The sequence below is a fragment of the Phyllostomus discolor genome, chromosome 1 (genome assembly GCF_004126475.2).
Source record: "Phyllostomus discolor isolate MPI-MPIP mPhyDis1 chromosome 1, mPhyDis1.pri.v3, whole genome shotgun sequence".
Lineage (NCBI taxonomy): Eukaryota > Metazoa > Chordata > Mammalia > Chiroptera > Phyllostomidae > Phyllostomus > Phyllostomus discolor.
Window position 1 is genome coordinate 160766580 of NC_040903.2, and position 20205 is coordinate 160786784.

Genomic DNA, 20205 nt, shown 5'->3' on the forward strand with positions numbered 1-20205 from the left:
TCTCAACAAAACTCAAACTTCTTATACAGCTGCATAAAACTATTAGCATGCAAATTTCTTGATTATTCATATCCTCCTTCACATTCTACACTTCCCTTTGGACATCAATAGTCCACGAACGTGTCTGCCAAGAGATAGTGAGCACGTACAGGCCAGTTTCAAAAACCATTCTCAACAAAGGCAGGCTGGAGGAAATTCAGGACAGCTATGTGATTAGGAAAGAAAAGGGGGAAGAAGAGGTGAGGATTCTCTTGCTTTTCACTGATCTCAGCTCATCTTTCTAGCACTTGGATTAATATGCAATTTATCCAAGAAGAGAACTGACCCTGTTGGTTTGTTGCTCCATAAATATTAATGATATTGTATCTATTGCAGTAGAGTACATTTGTTACTGGTGGGTTATATGGATCAGCAAAGCATGGATCTTTATCTGCATCTAGCTGTGGCTTAATCTTACCCACACACACGCGTCCATCCAGCCCCACGGCCAGTCCGGGAAAGCATTCACATCTGTAGGAGCCGTCGGTGTTGACACAGCGCCCGTTCATGCAGATCCCTGGTGTTTCACACTCATTAATATCTGTGGGGTGGAAAAGCACTTATTAAAAATGAAGTAGCTTCTATGGAAAACCATAAACTGTTTATAATTCTGTTACAGAATTTGGAAATGGAAACCATGAAAAATACTCTGCAGCATCAACAATGAAAGCTCAATGAGATGCATTTTCTTTCTATTTTTTGGGGAGAAATAAACTGGCTGAGTTTATTTCTTTTCCATGGAAAGCTATTTTGATAATATTTTCTTGATATATATTTTTAAGCCAAAAGGAAAAAGGACTCATGGATATGGACAACAGTATAGAGATTGCTGGGGGTGTGGGGGGAAGTTTAAGGGGACTAACTGGTAATGGAAAAAATACAATAAAGATTAAAAAATAAGAATCACAAAGGCAAAAACAGGATTGGATGAAGTGATGGCTAAAATACAAAGTGTCTTGTGTAATCTTTCACACAGCAAGTTCTTTTCAGGACTGCTGGAAATGGAGCTTGATAATAAATAGCATCTTTGACCTGGGCAGAAAGCCTTTCCATTTTGCATCCAATATCCAGACTGGTACCACCCATGCCTTAGTACCACCCATGCCTTAGCTTCCTGTGACAATTAGCATGGCATTAAGAGACACACAACTAAAGCCTTGGAGACACACCACAGAAAAGGGACAGAAAAGAATATAGATGATTTTGATGACTATTCTTGGCCAGCAACAGCACTAGCAGCAATTGGAACCCAGGAAAGAAAAATCTTTTACAGGTATTACAAACATTTCATAGCATCGTGTGTATACTTAGGTAAGCCTAGTAAAATTCTTTAGTAGAGACATACTAATAATAGTAGAGATGTCCCCCCTTAATATAGGGGAGAAGAAATAGTCCAAAATTGTGTTTTGGAAAATATATAATACTTAGAAATGAGTCATATTATAACAACTCATTTTATAATATACAAGGAGTATGTGAGTATTTACATTCTTTTGACCTTAAAAAGTCAAACTGAGACTGAAACACCTCTGCATTTTACTCGTGTTATTTGGCACAAAATATACACAGACAATCCAAGATTCTGTATACAATTTATATTTTAAAACAGCAGTTATTTTAAATACATAAACTCAGATGGGTTCAGTTATTTGAGTCACCTTTTTGCTCAAGATGAGATCTACAGTAACACAGAGGCAGCGACAACCTGAAAAATAACACGAAGGCATCTTTGCAGGGGACACAGCTGTAACACAGGAAGCACTGCTCAGAGTGCGCAGTCTCAACTTTCAAAAGGTGATCAGATTAGTTAGCTACAGAAATTAAATTACTGCCGTTCATTCAGCTTTGAACAGTTGCATCTTTGTGGGCTCAAAACTAAGCACTCATCACTAAGAGAAAAATCTTATCTCATGATGTCAAGAGAGAAACTACGGGAAAGAAGAAATCCTGCATACAACAGATTTTTTTCTGTATTTATTCTTATAACAGTGTGTGTGTTCCATGTTCTCTATACACCAGAAAAAAAGAGGATATAGGTAAGAACGTGAAGCATTCTCCCCACTCTCTCTTTCTAACTCTGATTCTTAAGCCAGAATGCTAAAGTCAGAGCAAACTTTCCAAATCGTTAGGCACTTTCAAATGAATGAACAATCTATTTATTGATAAGATACTATTGCACTGGTTGCACATAGTTGCAGAATCATCTATGAGATCATAATGTCTTCTGAAACTATTCCATCGGCATTATCTATTGGCCATACTCAAATGCTGAGAGGCTGTGGGCTGGGTCACTAGCAGCCCCTAGGCCTGAAAGCAAACCTAAGAGTGCTCTGTGGTCAACTAAGAGGAATATGGTTTTTGCAAAAGGGCTGCTCACAAAGGGCCTTCACGTTTCCTTCTGTTACTTTGTTTGGAAGCCTAGTTCCAAGTATTCCAGCACCCATTCTTTTTTCATTTCTTTTTCACTTGTACAGCACTTCATCTGCAAATTTTGGCACTCTGTTATGCTGTCTTACACTGTAGAATAGTTCCACACATTAATCTTGTCTTCCCAGCTATAAGGTTCTCCCTGCACAGGGCTCAGAAGTACAGAAACCAATTTCCTACTTCAAATTTGAAAAACTCTAATGTTTTCTCTTGCTATGAAGACAGACTTGCCCAACATTACAAACCAGTGCTATGAAGGTCGTGGAGGATGTAGGGAAATAATCAAGAGCTAGAAGCTCTTTAAGGCCTATAGAAAACGTATATCTTGCCAAAGACTTCTTCATACAAGGCTTTCTTCCATAACTCCTTCACCAAAGCTGTCCACCAGGGACAGCTAGAGAAGAAGTGTCATAGGACTTTATCCAGCTTTCACAATCTTGAAGAATTTGGCACTCTATGCTTCTGCATCTGAACCTATGGGCTTTGCGTGCAGCATTTTAGCAGACATCCTGGACCTGTTTTGAGTATGAGGTTCCTCAAGAAGTCCGGTTCCAACTCATATCATGAACCCAAATTCAATAACCACTCATCCCTGACTACAAAAGGCAAGAGACAATAAGCACAAATTGATCTGCAATGAGTTTTCCTAGGACCCCAATATCCAAAAGCACAAATAAAAATCTTTACTTTTGCTTCAATACCTGGAGCAGTGAGATGATTCCCAAAGCTACCAAGTTAAACAATGGCTCTTGGTTCATTTATTCCTCCTGCTTAATACTGTTTCCCTTTTGCTTCTGTGACTTGATAAAGCCTAAGTAAATGGCCCATTAAAATTTTTCTGTTCCTTAAAATATCTGGAGGCAATTATGAAGAAGAGATCACTACAACAAGTCTCTGTTATTTTGTGCAGGTAAAGATGGAAGAGGAGGCAAATGGCAGCCATCAAGAAGCCTCACTGCCATTATCCCCAACTGCAAGGGAAAGGCAGAACTCAGCTTATTTAAAAAGGCACTGTCTCATCTGTTGTTGGCAGTCTGGCTTCTCATTCATTTGCTATGTAGCCCTTCAGCCTTCTTTGAGAAGACCCCAAACACTCTTTCTGAAATAAGAACAGCCTCTGGGCATAAACTGTAGGTCTCTGGATGGCTGGACTTCAGAAGGTATTCCAGTGAGATTTCCTAAACCAGAATTAGGTGTAGTTTAAACAAGGAGACTCAGTAAGGAAAAATGATACCTCTAAGTAAGCAGAGAAGAGGAAAGAGCAGCAGAAGAATATGATACAGCGTTCCATAGCACGAACCTTTGCAGTAACGCCCATCTGATGCCAGCTGAAATCCAGGTTTGCAAATACACTTAAAACTGCCATCTTCATTGATACACATCCCATTAAGGCACATGTTCCTTATGCTGCATTCATCCATATCTGAAAAATGCAAAACATACATTTTCTTACAACTGGAAGAGTAAGCTTACCAAGGAAGCCAACTAGATGAATATAATTTTGTTTCTTTCCATTTCTTCCTTTTTCTGTTATTACAGTCTAAGGCTAATCACCATCCATAGTATAGCACACAAGGAGAACAGGGGCCTTTGGGGAACATGTACCTCAGGTTCTCAAGTTGTGACAGATGCACACAAACTATAAGGCTAAATTTATTTCATGACATATATATAGCACACATATATAACATGTATACATGTGTATGACAGGGATCCAAAAAACTCCAGAATTTATTTATTAAAAATTGTGTATTTATTCTTACACGTTTAAACTAAAGTCACCTTCAAAGTATTCTCCCTTTGATGCAACATTCATACACCTATCAAGACTCTTTTCCCACTGTTCAAAACATTTTCGAACTCATTTATTTTGATGCCTTTTAGTGCTTCTTCCGTTTGTTGTTTCACCTCTTCCATATCAGCAAAATGTTTCCCTTTGAGGACTTTGTCCATTCATGGAAACAAAAAAAAAATCACTTGGGGTGAGATCGGGTGAATAGGGAGGGTGGGGCATGGGGTTCATACCATTTTTTGGTCAAAAACTGCTGAACACTCAGTGCAGTGTGGGCAGGTGCACTTATAAATCACCCATCATGAAATGGGCAAAAGTGTTGAAAGCATCTTAACAAAATTCACTGAAGCTGAACGTGGCCTCTCACAACAACACCAGCTGCTACACTGATGCAGATGGGTTCCTAGAACACTCACCTGGTGGGAAGGAAGCCTGTACTACAAGGGGCCTGCCCTCCAGAAGACAATGCCATTCGTTTGGGTGTCCCCCCTTGTATATGAAATTCATATATAATTTTTGTGTTTATTACCTACATATACATGAAAGGCAACCCAATAGAAGCTACCAGCACTCTCTTAAGAAACAGTAGTTAACATACTGAACAGTGTATTAACAGCCTAATGGTTATATTTATTTCACAGATCCAAATTACTTCTAATATACTGAAAATAAAAACAAAATCAAAACTAAAAATGATTGAGTTGGAAATGTACTTAGACGGCTTCCCAACTCTTGAAAAGGGGGAAACCAGAGAACAAGAGGACATCTTGTAGTCTGAAGCAATTTCAAATCAGGTAGGAAAATGTATGTTTAAAATTTAAGACTTACCTATGGATTATAGCCATGTCAGCTAACTTTTAGGATCCTTTGACCAAAGGAATATTTCTTTAAATTCATCAATGTGTTATTTATTTAATGTTAAAGCTGCCTTAGGAGGCACTTGATCTTCTAGACATGGTGTGTTTTCACTTACAGGCTTTTAGTCAGACCAATGTAATTTATGATTTTTTTAACAGGATTCTATCCCAACCGAGAATTTTGGCATTGAGTCTTTGAATTGAATCACTGAGATAATATTCTGCCAAAAATGTTTCTAAGAACAATTTTGAAATTCTTTTAATGTATGAATAGATTCTTGGGATCTTTCCCAAAGACATTGGGAAAGATAAGGGCCATTCTTCATTTTTTGCTGAAGGTCTAAGAAGTGGAAACTCATCAATAATTGTCATAGTTTCAATTTAGGAAAAAATGACAAGGGGAAAAAGACAAAATATTTGAAACAGCCCAATCCAAAATGAGGTGATTAATTCAAGAAGCAGCAGAAAAGTATGGCTACTCTCTGTAGTCAAAATTTCTCTCAATCAAATTTTACATTTTCAGATACCCATTAGTAGTATTTTATTACTAAGCAGACATTTTAAACAAAAGTGTCATATATGACTAAAGAGTAAATGGGATTAAGTGTGTCCTTTTTTCAAAAAATGTACAAATTCCGATTGTATAAAATTAGAAAGTAATGATTTATGCCACCAAAATGTCATCATCACCAGGGATCTTTAAATGGAAAGCTCTCCTCATAGATTTAAAATGTATTTGGCCCACAGAAATGTGAATTAAAGGCATGAATATTGCTGAAAATTACGCTCATCTCCCAGAAAACAATTGTGAATATATGTGATACTGATCTTTCACTCAGTGTTTGAGTCGGTCTTGTTGAAGACTTCTGACACTGCACTGCACTGAAGAAGGGAAATCATAGGGTCATAGGCTTATTATCATCCGCCTGTGTTACCTTCACAGTTCTTCCCGTCTCGTGTAACGTGAAAGCCCGCATTGCACACACAATGGAAACTGCCATCTGTGTTGATGCAACGTCCGTTATTGCAGATACGGCCATTCTGCAAACATTCGTCAATGTCTAAAACCAGAGTTCAAACAGAAGAAATAGTTTTAGTTAGGGCATTAAGAATTAGTTTGTTTCTCCCTCCCTCCATCTCCCAATCCATGATCTTAATCTTGGTTTTTAATTACAAAATAGCATTGTTCAAACACAAAGTTGGTATCAAATAATGTGAGAATTATTATTAATTAGAGTTTGAATGACATGTGGCAGAAGAAAAGGGTTAACATAATAACATTCAATCAAACTCTAATTTCTAATAAGATTCCTTAAACCTTAATTCTGTAAACAAAATAGATTTGTCTTCACCATTTTCCTAGCTGAGTTAATGAGCCAGTATACACCACTAGTCAGGTTGGACTTCGGCTGGCATCTTTCAATACAGGGTAGGACAAACTAGGCTTATAGTTGTTCACATGGGAAATAATACAATAATTAATAAACTGTTTCCTGTACTCAGAACTTTAAACCTACTTTTGCCATACCCTGTACATGATCAAAAAGGCAGATCTTACAGCTATATAGAGTAAGAAAACAGAGATGCCATTTAAAATATTTAATTTTGTCTGAAAACCATCAATCATATGACTGAAATACCTTCCTGATAGCAGTTCTGGTCCAAGTACAGTTTTATTATTTGTTTATTCTTAGTAGCCTTTATAACTTTATGAGTAGTCTATCTACCAAACAAAATATTGGTACTGTAGGGCATTTCCTTTTTTTTTTCTATTGTATTAACTATTATGCCAAAGTAAACAACCAAGCTAGATATAGAAGTGTTAATAACTTGAATGACCTTTATATCTGAGTTTTCATTTAAAGATTAATCATCAACCTAAACTGTACAACATGGTGTTCCGGATTATCTGTTCGCCTCGGTTTCCAGGCTAGATACCTGGATGAACATCAGAGAGGATGAACACAAACTGCCTTGTCTACATAGCACACAGTCTTTGCCAGCACTTCGCTCCCCAGAAGACAGAGACTGCGGACCTGTGTGGAAACAGATGGGAGCAGACCCACCTATGCAAAGCTGAGACCACCTGTGCCTGATTATGAGAGCTCTAAACTTCCTCTGGAGGACAAGAATGTGCCCTCATGGGAGAGCGGTTACTCGGACTGTCTACCCTGTGTCTGCACGGTGTCTTGTGGTTGACCCTCGGGCGCACTTTCTTTCTGGGCAGGCCAGCAGCGGTTTCCACACGAGTCATTGGACTAGCTGAGGCAGTCTGGGCTTCTCTTCTGTCTGATCTCCGTGCCAACAACCTAAGAGCTTTTTCTCTTTCATTTATTTCTTAATCCTTGCTAAAATCTAACTTGCTGCACACTCCAAAAAAAATAGGAAAACTCACATATTCTTGAGAAGACTTTTTTTTTTTTAGGATTCTATAATCTTTTGAGCCCTGAGAATAAAATAAAGAGGATAAAGAGTTCAGCGTTTTTTCTCCTCACTAATTTCAGAATCCCATCAGGCTCCCTGCTGGTTTACAAGATGAATGAAAAGCTTGCCATTCAAAGTTCTCCTCTGCACTTTCAGCTGTCTCTTCCAGCCGCCTCTATTCAGCCCATCATGTGCCTGTCAGTTAAGCACACAGCCTTTCTGACCAACCTGTGGCAAGTTTCATCTACCCCAAAATGTGAGCAAGTTATCAACGTTTTATGCTTGTGATGAGCTTAGCACTAGTTTCTTTAAGAAGACGGTGTTGGCGGCTTTTAGGTATTCCTCAGCCTCAGACTAATGACAACAACATCCATCTACACTGCCTGGCCCACACCCTAGCCGAGTGCTCTCCATAACATCTTCAAATGGCTCATTCAGTAGTGCAGTCTTCTGAAACACTGGCTTCAGTTTATTTTCTACTATTGCAAAAATGTCTAGTCCACTGTTTGTATGTGCTAATTATTTTAAACAATAGCTCTAAAATCAGATAAATATTCAGACTATCCAATTTACAATTTAGTAGGTAGGCCATTAATAGAACTATTAGCAGATTGAAATGACACACTCCAGTTTTTTCTGCTCAAAACTGCCACTTCCAAGTAGTGTACTAAAATACACCATTGGGAAAAAAAGTCTCTAAGTCAGAACCAAATTTAAAGATTTTGAAAGGAGTCACTGATTAAAAATAAAACTTCTGTATATCTTCAACTCAAAAAGCTTTTGCTAAAAGAGGCCATAAAATTAACTCATTAATGGCTTACAAATTTTAAGTCATACAAACTTCTGATCTTTCCTTGTATTTAATTTTTTTTTCATCCTCACCTGAGGACATGCTTACTGATTTTATGCAGAGGGGAAGGGGAGGAGAAAGAGAGGGAGAGAAACGTTGATGTGAGAGAGAAACATTGATTTGTTGCCTTACATATGCATCCCAGGGCCGAACCTGCAACTTGGGGAATCAAACCAGCCACCTTTTAGTTTACAGGACAATGCTCCAACCAACTGAGCCACATCAGCCAGGGCTCTTGTATTTAATTTTAACAAGGAGTTTTCTTTCTATTATCTGACTTTATAGGATCAATGCTACAGCTCATTTGTGCCAAATTTATAAAGATATAGATGTTGGATTTCCCTGAGGGTGGGAAATACATCTTACTTATTTCTGTTCCCGGAACTTGGTACATCACAGTCATTCAATAAAAAGCATATTGGGTGACTTAGTAAATTAATTAATAAACAAACACGAAGGGAAATTTCTATGAGGAAACATTTATAACAGTGCTTCGAACTCTTTAATGTGCATATGGGTCCCTGAAGGATCTTGTTAAATGCTGGTTCTGCTCCAACAGGTCTGGGGTGGGACCTGACATTCTGCATTTTCCACCAGCAAACAGGCGATGTAGCTGCTGACCACACTAGTGAGCAGCTGGGACTTAGAGGCCACCTCCTCATCCTTTAACCACACCCAACTTCACCTGAAACTTGCCTTGGTTTTATGTCAATAAAAGAAAACCCAGTTCCCTAACTGTCAGATTTAAAATTTAACAGATGATAATGATGAGGCCAAAAGGTAGTGAAAATAGGACATTCCTGCAGGCACAGAAGCATCTTTTAAAATAATCTGAATGCTCACCAGATTTTACAACATCACCCTTTGAAGTAACAATATTCCAAGTAACTTTGGAATTAAGTGCAAAAGTCAGTGTGGCCATATTAGCCTCTCCTGACAAAGGTTATTGAAACTCCATTGAGCTCCTTCAAAGCAAGTCACCTACTCCGCTTACATGCCCCCTGTTCCAAGCGAGGACCATACCTCGGCACTCCGTCCGGGTGAGTGTGCTCTGGTAGCCAACTCGGCACTGACAGGTGTAGGAGCCCTGGTTATTAATGCACTCTCCACCAGCACAGGGGTTTTTCTCACATTCATCAACATCTGAAAAACACAGCATGTTTTAGTAAAAAAAGTCACTAGTAATAACTCATAACTCTAAGACCATTTTATTGGTTTCCTGTACATGTTAAAAACTTTCCCTTTAAGAAGTGAATAGCCAAATGAAAGGATCTCTTTTCTTCCCACTGCAGTGTGCCGTGTCACCAGCCACTTGAAAACTGACTGGTTGAGCAGTTAAAGTATATTATTTCCTTGTGTCATTTTTCAGAGAAAAATGCCAAACACATAGCAGCTAAACATTCCAAGCTAATAAACATTTTATCTTCCTTGAGTCTGGCCCAAAAGAATCAAACAGACTAACACTTGAAAAGTAGCTTCTGGTTAGGATTCTGAGCATCTCTTAAAGCTTGATTTTTCAGTTAAAACAAAAAGAAGTTTAACCACATCTCAGCATCACCTGCTGAATTCCACTGAAAACATCAGAACAAAACATGAAACCACAGTCTTGTAAGGGGCAATTCTCACCCACTATGGAGTCTTCTATCACCTACCTCTGCCAGGTACCGGGAATAGGCTTCCACTAGTTTTACAGTTATATAGAACTATCTGTTTACTTAGAGGTAAACTGGTTTATATTCCTCTACTTGTAAAGATGAATAAGCTAATGCTTATAGAAGATAACCTACTTGGCCAAGGTCACATGCTTTAGTGGCAGGGGCAGGTCAGACCTCATCCTCCCGAACCCTGAGCTAGCTCTTCTCTCAGCTCTGGATGACCTCTAAGAACTGAATGACTCTCCAACATGCTGCTAGGAGGGGCTTTCATATCATCAGGAAACTACATAGCATGAGAAATCAAGAACTACTTGTTTCTGCCTGATTCATAATTATAGAACTGGAATTTGAAACGGAACTGAGAGAGGAATTTATTTAAAAAAAATATTAGATGGCAATTGGGCATTCTTATCCAATAAAATGAACTCATGAGACATTTCCTCCCTTCACTTGCTGAAATGCTTTGTCAAATGTTTAAAGTTTCTCTCTTCAAGTTTTGATGACTAACTAGAGAGAGTTGGTAAGTTAGCCATTTAAATTAGTAAAGTGTGCAAAGCTTTCATAATTTTGAGAAACTTTTAATGCTTTGTTTTAATGGTTAGGCATTTGGTAAGATGACTTAAGTTGGAGTTCCCAGCAAAGATCTGAATATATTTTACAATAGAAGTGGAAAGTTGCTATGGGAGGTTCAATAACAGCCCTCCAAATATGTTCATGTCCTCCTAATCCCCAGGCCTGTAAACATGCTGTATATCAAAGGGGAGTTAAGGCTGCAGATGAAATCCGTGTTGCTAACCAGCAGATCTGAGATGGGAAGAGTCCCTGGATCACACAGATCCACCCATGGTAATCACAAAGGTCCTCAAAAGTGGAGGGGGATTGGAAAAGAGAACCAGGGAGTTAGGGAGAAATCTGAAGATGCTACACTGCTGGCTTTGAAGGTGGCGGGAGAGCCCCCAGATGAGGAATGCACACACTCTAGAAACTGGAAAAGGCAAAGAAATAGATTTTCTCAAAAGCCTCCAAGAGGATCACAGCGCTATAACCCCTTGATTTGAGCTGTGTTGGACTTCTAACCCTCAGATCTCTAAAACAGTAAATTTGTATTGTTTTATGCGACTAAGTTTGAGGTGATTTGCTAACAGCAGAGTAGAAAACTTATACAGTCGAGGAACAGGACTGCAATAACCTCTTGGTACCAACCTAGTGATCTGTTACTTACCAATGCACTCCCCACGGAGGTCCAGCTGGAAGCCTTTGTTGCACTCACACCGGTAGCTCCCAGGAGTTGGAATGCAGCGCCCATTCTGACAGAGGTAACGGAACAACTGGCAGTAGTCAGTGACGTTGACTGGCAGCACCCCTAAAGGAGTAATGTTAGGACACATTAAAATTATTATAACTAGAGCATCTTTCATCTGCACTTAATCTGGTAATAATGGGTGAGATGCTGGGTCATAAAGGAAGGGGGACACTCTTTGAGCAGAGGTTATCTGGCTCCAATAAAGCAGATGTCCATTCCTGCCTGCAGAGTTCGCATGTGCGCTGTGGTGTACACAGCCATGCGGCCCCGGCAGTCACCTGCTCTTCTGCCTGCTCCTCCCTATCTCTGTCTACACTTCACTGTCAGGATTCCAGGTTGGAGAAATCACATGGGCAATGAGTTATTGGCATTTACTTGCAAAACTGTTTTGTATGATATATAACCCAAAGAATAATTTTATACCTCCTATACAGATTCATCCTGTAAATCAGATTTAAATCTCTCCTAAAACTTGCTCACAGTTGACCAAAAACATCAATAACAAAAGGACATTAATCTCTAGAGAATATGAAACCTCCCATTTTCCTCTAAGCAACAGGAATATTGAGAAAGTTTTTATACCATTCTTTGTCATCTAAAATTTCATCCAAGATTTGGTAAATTTAATGTCTAAAGCAGCATAAACAACAACAAAAAAGGTTAATCTGACTAATGCAAGAAAAATTGCTAGATGACTGTCCAATCCTTACTTGGTGGCTCCCGAGATGGATACGGATATTCCACTGGTGGTCGAGGGACTGGAATTGGAGGTCCAGGAAGAACGCCAGGAACAACAGGGTGAACTGGAGGAACGGGGCCAATGGGTGGGTGAGGATATATTGGTCTCTCAGGAATTAACATAGGGACAGAGCACAGCTTGTTGAAATCCTCTGGAAAAACACAACACAACAGAACATAGCGGCTGAGCTGTAGCATATGTCATTGATCCATGGAGGTCATCCTTACTTTTCAAAGAAACATTCAAATAACACTGATCTTCAAACTGCATAGTGTCAAATGGAGAAAAGGAAAAAAGCCAACTGATTTCATTCTCCCCCCCCCCCAATACCTATAGCAGCAGCCATACTCGAACAATAATTCAAAACCCAAAACAAACTCCCTAGGGAGTGTACCAATGCCCCTCCTAAACCTAGGCAGTCTTTACTTATATCACAATTCATCTCAAGGAACAATACACAAATGTCATTTGCTCCATCTAGTCCCACCTGTGAATTCCGCAAGACTCTAAGAATACCCTGAAAAGCCTGGATTTTATTTTATGTGCAATGGAAAGCCACTGGAGGTCTTCAGCTGTGTTGAGATGTGATCAGGCGAACATTTTCAAAGCTCATTCTTGCTAACAACATGTGGAGAATACACTGAAGGGCTCCAAGGCTGTTGCGGAACCAAGGACAAGATAACAGTAGCTGGACAGGCAGGCCGTGATGGAATTGGACAGAAGTGGACAAATGTGAAGCATATTTTTGAGATACATGGGTAGTGCTTGGTGCAGGAGTAATGTCAGAGCAGGGGGAACAGGGAATTAAGAGTGACTTCTAATTTTCTGGTTGAACAACTGGGTAGCTGCTGGCACAGGTTACTGAGGAAAGGTACAGTGGGGGCAGGTTTGGTGGGTGCAAGCTAGGTTCCATTTGAATAGATGTTACACAGCATTTGGATGAGAGAGTGTGAAGCCTAGAGGAGAAGTCAGGCTGGAGAGAGGTTTTGGAGTTACCAGTAGAGAGGGTTCTTTCAAGCCATGGGGGTGGATGAGATCATTTCAGAAAGGTGTGGAAAACGAGGAAAAGGGAGGATGGAGACAAAGCCCTGAGCAACACTTATCTGTAAAACACAATGAAGTGATGGTGGAGAGGAGGCTCATGGGGCAAAGTGGGGTTGGGGTTCAGCTGTTGATCATGCAGAATGTCCTCTCAACTAGGACACCCTGACTTACAATGATTCCTATCTTTGAAAATGCTGGGTCTTTATTAGGAGAAATCATCTTTAGATTTGTGACACATTTTTCCCTGGGCTTTCCAAGAGGGATTTTTAAATGGTACCCAGTTTCCCAGAGATGTATTTACTTAACTAACCTCTTTCATGTTTCTTGCAAATAGTAATATTTTGTCATAGTTACCTTCTATAAGTAAATAACAATGTGATTTTTAATGAAGTTTTACTCTTGCCAGAATAATGATAATTTTATTATCACTGTCACACAGAGATTCTCCCATAGATGCTTTCTATGTTAGTTTAATCCATTAATGGAAATTAGACCAAAATCTTTCATTTCCTTATGGATTGAAATCTTACTTATTCTAGGACACCATAAAATGTCTTAATGAGATGCATTCATAGGGCAACCTTCCACTCTCAGTCTAGCCCTTAAATTGTGTCTTACATTGGCACATAAGAGGCATTCATTGACTATGTTGGATTTAATTGAATGCCAGTTATTTTAAGGGAGTTCCTTTCCTTCTAAGCAATTAGCCTTTTTTTTAGTCTTTTAGCATTTATCTAAAAGAAGTTGCATAGCTTATCACAATATCTGCTAGTTAGGTGGGTATACTGCTTTAAGCATGCCACTAAATTCATCTTGCCCTCTCTAGGAAAGTATATCAAACTGGGTCCTGTACTCTTTCCTACTCTCTCCAGCCTCAAAACTTTCCATTGAGTGCCTTTACATTCAGGATCAGCAACCTGGGGTGAATTTTGTTCTGCTGATATCCATCTTTCCCATCTCCATTAAACCCAGAGGTAATACTGATTTTATTTTTTGAAGGGTTAAAAGCTGGCCAATCTAAAATATTCCTTCTGTATCATGACTCTCCATAGGAGGCCCAAGCTCTATACCACTGGTACTAGAACATTTGAGCAAACAAACAAACAAACAAACCTACCTACAAACTAGTTTTCTCCATCAGCCTGCTTTGCTCTGGGCTGTTACCAGGTTGTGCACCTTTCCATGGCATGCCTGGGAGAGCAGCTCCCTGCAAAGCTACACAAGGGTGCCAGGGTTTCTGCCCCATGAGTCCCAAAATAGGTCTTCAGGCACCCAAACCTGCTCTAGTGTTCCCTCCCCTCTATTCAAGGCCTCCACATAGGAAGACAAGCACATCAATGCTGCTGATTCCCAAGTTAACATATGTATTTAAAAAGCAATTTTCCTGGTACCCAAGCCATATGTCTCAATCAGGAGTCATGTGTGTCTGAACAACGACCTACTAAGTGGTCCCCCTAGGGAATGAAGGAAGGTGGGTTATATTTTTTAGGCCAGAGACAGTGAGCAAATCGAACAAAATATATGACTTGGTATATGTAAAAATATATTGAAAGATTTTATTGCTTTTTTAACCCACACATATAATTCTCAGCAATAAACAGAAATTTTATAGTAACATCTGTGAGCAATTATATAACCCCTGATAATGGGAAATGCACATTCTGTGAATAGCATATTCTGAAGTATTTCATTAACTCAGCATTATCCATCCTCACGTTTGTTTTCTCTCCTAAATTTCCCTGATTTAAACACACTTTCCAGGAATTGGATTGAGAAGGAGTTATAACCTCAGTTTTTACTTAGAACTGGTGGGAAAGATGTCACTTGGTAAATTGTTCACCTGAATACCTCCTATAAGTGAGATTTCACTAAGTTCTGTGGAATTGTTTTAAAAAACACATAAGGAATATGGGGCTATAATGATGAATGAGACCTCCTAATAAGACTTATTGACTAGTGAAAACAATCTGTGAACACACAGACACAAAGCAGAGCTGATGGGACTCGCACCACAGCACTGAGGACAAAGGCAGCAGCACTTCCCGCTCGTTAGGTCATCCCTGAGCCAGTCCTTAACAGCTGAGAGGATGTACGAGGGGCCTGGGGGGCAGGGGTGGAGAAGAGGGAGTGAGGGCCTGAACTGGGAAGGAGGATCAAGGAAAAAGAGCACTTGAGTTCCAAAATCCTGTGACTACATTCGAGAAAAGCTTGATCATAAAATTTAACTAGAATATAAAGCTATTAGAAAGAATGAGGTTAAAAGATGAACTGGGATCATCACATTTGGGGACTCTAAATGCTAGGTTAGGTAGTAAAATTTTATTTTCAAGAAATAAAGTGACTTAGGCCAGTATATGTGGCCTGAGAGCATCCTGGGAAAAAATTTCTGGACATCTTTCCCTTCACTTCCCCCAGACATAATTTTTTTTTTAAATTTTAGATGAGTTATGCTTTGGGAAATGTATGTGGCAGCTGTGGATTTCATTGAGACCAGTTAGGAGGCTACCACAACAGACCAGGCAAGAAAAAATGGACATTACATGGAAATGAATATGACAGATAAAAGAGACATTGTAAAAAAAATCAACAGAACTTGGCGACTAGGAAAAGGAAAGTGTCAGATGTTAGGGAAGGAGGAAATGTGTATCCAGAGTAACTCACCCAAAAGGCTCTGAGAGAGTTGTGTTTTATTCTCCTGAGCATTTGAGGAAGACATGAAGGCCAAAAAAAATAGATGAGAATAAGAGGGAACAAGTACTTCCTGAAAATGTTGCTATTCAGCAGTCATAAGCAAGCTAAGCTGAAAGCAGTACCTGGAAACAGTGTTACTTGTGTGGCCCTTGGTAGTTTCCCTATTCGTTATCCAGGGAAATTTCCCTGAATGTTGTCTCTTTTATTGTGGGGAATCGTACCTACCTGGATACCCGTTAAATCTGCACCATGCACACCACTGCGAGGCAGGTGGGGCTGAGCTGGGACACCCTGCAGTAAACGGGAAGGCTCTTACCGGTTGCTCTGATGGGACACATCTCGGGAGCAACGCTGATCCCTGGAGACCAGCACCGGCCCATGTCACAGCAGCATTGCATTTTGGTTATGGACTGTGGCAGCTGGTTAGAACAGCGCCCATTTGCCAGGGCCGTGTAACAGTATCCTGGGCGAACGTCTGAGAGAACAAAAAAAACACACACATATCACTGAGTTCAAACTTGTAACAACACTCTGCTGCCCCATCACCTCCACGCTTCACACTTGTGCTCTGGCAGCAGGAACAGATGCTCCTGTCCCCTGGAAGGGAAGCTGCGTGTGCCGCTGAGGAATAATGCTCCGTCAGAAATCCCTTCTTCAGCTCACACCTTTTGCCCCTGTGAGCTGGTGCACTTGGCCAAAGTCCCACATTCCAATCCCAAGGTGGGAATGAATGATTACAACCATATGCGCCATAGGAAAAGAGAGACTAAGAAAATCACTGGCGGTGACAGTTAATTAGTTATAAAGACATGTCTCTCTACTGAAGGGAGACTGTGTTGTCCTTGGTTTCAAACTACTTAATTCGAGCCACTTTAGGCAAATATTGATATAAATCTATTTTAAAATAACATTAAGTCTGTACTATAGTCTACATTTCTAAAAGATCTTTCTTATTTTTCAGACTGAAACTGTGAGTCAGACTTGTGAGATTTTTTTTTTTTTTAAGAACGAGCCACTTTGTCGTCAGATTCAATGCTTGTTAATCAAGATTTTCTTTTGTTCTGGGGCCCTAACAGATTTTATAAGGCACTAATTATTTACAAGTTCAAAATGCACGTGATTCCAAGTTCTTAGCCCTATAGGAAACAATGGTTCTTGAAGAATTTTTTTTCCTTTGGCAGAAGGCATCATCTCAAAGCAACATGAGAAGACATATTTCTTTCTATATATCACTTTTATTGGGTTACATCATGTCTGACTGTCATGACAACAATGACATACTGAAGTACAACTCTGGGCTACCAAAACAAGAGCCCGTGACATAGGAGAAGCCTACTTTTTCATGGGCCTTTGAGGTAGAACCGCAAACAGAGGAGGCAAGCAGCCCAGTGAGCACCTTGCTCTATCTAACACATGTGAGATATGGTATGAGAGGGTATGTCTCTCTTCAAGTACACACATCTCTAGACAGTTGATATAAAAGAAAGTTTTGAAATATAAATAATATTTTAAATATGCCTGTCATTTAAAAGAATGTAAGTGGTAAATCCCTTTGTAAAGTACAGACTTTTTTAATAGTCAAAAATCTATCTGCATGTTTCCTATGAGTCTAAATATTAAATATTAAGTTTGCCCAAAGAAAGGTATACCTATAATTGTTTTTATCTACACCCTTTTTAGGAACACAAAGGCTTCAAACTTTAATGGTTGCAATAAATGCATAAAGTGAAATAAAATTAAAAAACAAGGCTATCTTAGAAACTGGTAAATTATTCACATCACGTGAAGAAGGCTACAGCAAAGCTAGCCAAACCATAGAATTATGAGTCAGCTTTAAAGGATACAAGATTATTTCCAAAAATTACTTCAAACCACTAGCAAGAACACATGTGCTCTCCAGAAACTTTCTGTGGCCCCAGTTCCTACACCTCTGGTCAGACCAGCATTCTCAGCAAAGAGGCAAAGCAAGTTTCCTCCCAGCCTGGCCCAGGGTAAAGGGCTGGGCAGGGGCACAGACAAGGCATGCTCTGTGAAGCCTAGGGTGGCACTTCCGCCTGAAGAAGGGGGAGAAACAGAATTTCCTACATCCTGATTTGCTTTGCCTGAAAGACACTAATACTTTGTATATTCAGTGATTAGTAAATATTTGGGGCACAGAAACCAAAGGCTGTTAAGAATAGAAAGAGATGTTCAAAACTGGCTTATGTCCCAGCTTCCAATGAATTTGGTGGTCAAAACCTAGTATCAAGACTTGACCAAAACGTGTGTACATTATTTTCAGCACAGGCTATCTTACAGAGCAAAACTGGCACATGCAACTGCCAACAGCAAACTCTTAATGGGCTAATGTCTATTATTAGGCAAATTAACTATGACATTATTTTACTGCCCAGCTGGCTGACTTATATGTTTTATCAGTGGGTCTGAGGCTCTTGATCAAATTGGTGGATGCTGAAAAAATTATCAGACACGTTTGGGTTGCCACAGTCCTTCATTTACAAATGGCACCTGCACACACAATGATCATTTTGCTCTATTTTTTTGAAAAAGGAGAGCCTTTGTTTAAAATGCACATTTACACAACTTAAAATTTTGAAGTAAACCTATGGGCTAATAGAATAGGTAAAGGAAAAGAAAAAGTGTGAAAACCAGGAAGTGTGTGGAGGAGCTGACCTCTGGACACACCAGCCCAAAGTTTCCCATGTCACTGGGCAGCCGCGCTGCAATAAGTGGGAAGGAAACCACTCTGGGGCTGGACCACTTTGCCTAGAGGGGAAGGGGCAGCTTTAGGATGATATGAAGACCTACGGGAGCCGAGGAAGAAGAACGTTAGGATTTGGAGGAGATAAAGGGAGGTAGGGGGGACCATAGGCAACACCATCTATGTTAAATCTGCCCTGGCCAAGGCAACTGGCACAAAATGAATAGGAAACTTTCCTCCTTTCTCCCCTTGGCTCTTCCTCTCAGGACCCAGAAGATACATTATATCAGAACACATTTATTATTATAAATAGGTGTTGGCAGGTCATTTTAGCCTATCAATAGACCTCTCCTATCCAATCACTAACATTGTTGTGTCCAAACAGGGGCTAAGAGCAGTGAGGCCTAAACCAGGTGCAGGACCCTGCAACTGATGTAATAGATACACTAATAGGGAAAGACAACCCTATACAAAGCATTATGAAGTGCCAAAGAATAATCACAGAACACAAAATAAAATAAAGTAATACTGCCAGAGCTTACAGGACAAAGTGGGCACTGGGGCCAAGGAGGTCTAAGAGTCTCGGAATGCCGTGACAGAAGGTAACAGAATTTCCTGCATAGAACAGATACATAAGGAAATACTACATACCACATCTCCATATGGGATTTTTTTATTGGTTAGATTTACTAATTCCAAACAACCAATTTGCCAACAAACCTTGGATCTGTATATAAGTTGGAAATTATATGCATTTTCCTGCCAATAAGGATAACTTGGAGTGGGGGAGGGAAGGGTGGTATCTCTTTGGTTTACCATGGTATAAAATATTAGCATTAACAAAGGCAGAAATTTCATCTGGATAATTTTATATAAGAAGTTGCTAATTATGGGTATGATAAAGTTCCAAAAATGGAGAAACAGCGCTCACCCAGAGATATGGCAAGAAAGAGTTACTGTATCGGGCTTCATCTGGGAGGAAGCATGGGGAGGAGTCTGGGCCATGGATGGAGGCCCAGCTGGAAGCCCAGCTCCCTCCCTTATTAGTCACTGAAACGACCGGACCAAATTATTTACCTGGACTCTCAGAACCTCAGCTTCTTCCCATTTAGGCACTGCTGTGAACATTAAATCAGGTAATTTCCATAAAAGACCTCATTCTGAGGAAGGGACCCATAAATCTTAGTTCCCTCCCTGCTCCCTTTCCTCTGTAAAAAATCACAAAGTATGGATATTTTTAGTAAAAAGATAAGACTATCTTAAATGTAAACAATCTGATACATAAGTGGATTTTAATCATTTTAATGTAGTTTGAGGCTCTCTTTGAAGATTAAAAACAAAAATCTACCTATTACCTGGCCAGGAAAGAACTTCTGATCTACCTCTCTGCTAAGCACTGCCACTGGAGGTCACACACTAACTGGGACCGTTTGGGCGGGAAAGGAGCTATGTGTATCTCACACTCTCCATCTTTCACTGCAGTCCCTGCACCTACAGATTGATCCTGGAAAATCAAGCAGTTTGGGCATCACCATTGATTCTAAGGAAAGGTCAGATATCCTCCCCCACGAGTGATATTTATCCAAATGTCAACAGTAAGAGACTGCCCTCGGCTTTTATTATATGTGACTAAGTAAAAAGGAATTCAGAATTTCAAGTGCAATTTTGTTTTGGTCTGAAATC

The 20205-nt window shown here is 39.8% G+C and overlaps 1 protein-coding gene across 4 annotated transcripts in view; it reads right to left on the minus strand.

The window, feature by feature from the left end:
- The window catches only part of FBN1 (fibrillin 1), a 228806-nt gene that overhangs the window by 90903 nt on the left and 117698 nt on the right, over nucleotides 1-20205 (minus strand). For all 4 annotated transcript variants that reach the window (XM_036033263.1, XM_036033266.1, XM_036033271.1 and 1 more), the window contains 7 exons: nucleotides 16138-16296; nucleotides 12058-12237; nucleotides 11267-11407; nucleotides 9413-9532; nucleotides 6051-6176; nucleotides 3767-3889; nucleotides 458-580 (listed from right to left, as the gene is read on the minus strand). In XM_036033263.1, coding sequence (XP_035889156.1) covers nucleotides 458-580; nucleotides 3767-3889; nucleotides 6051-6176; nucleotides 9413-9532; nucleotides 11267-11407; nucleotides 12058-12237; nucleotides 16138-16296 — 972 coding nt within the window. The remainder of the gene's footprint in view (nucleotides 1-457; nucleotides 581-3766; nucleotides 3890-6050; nucleotides 6177-9412; nucleotides 9533-11266; nucleotides 11408-12057; nucleotides 12238-16137; nucleotides 16297-20205) is intronic.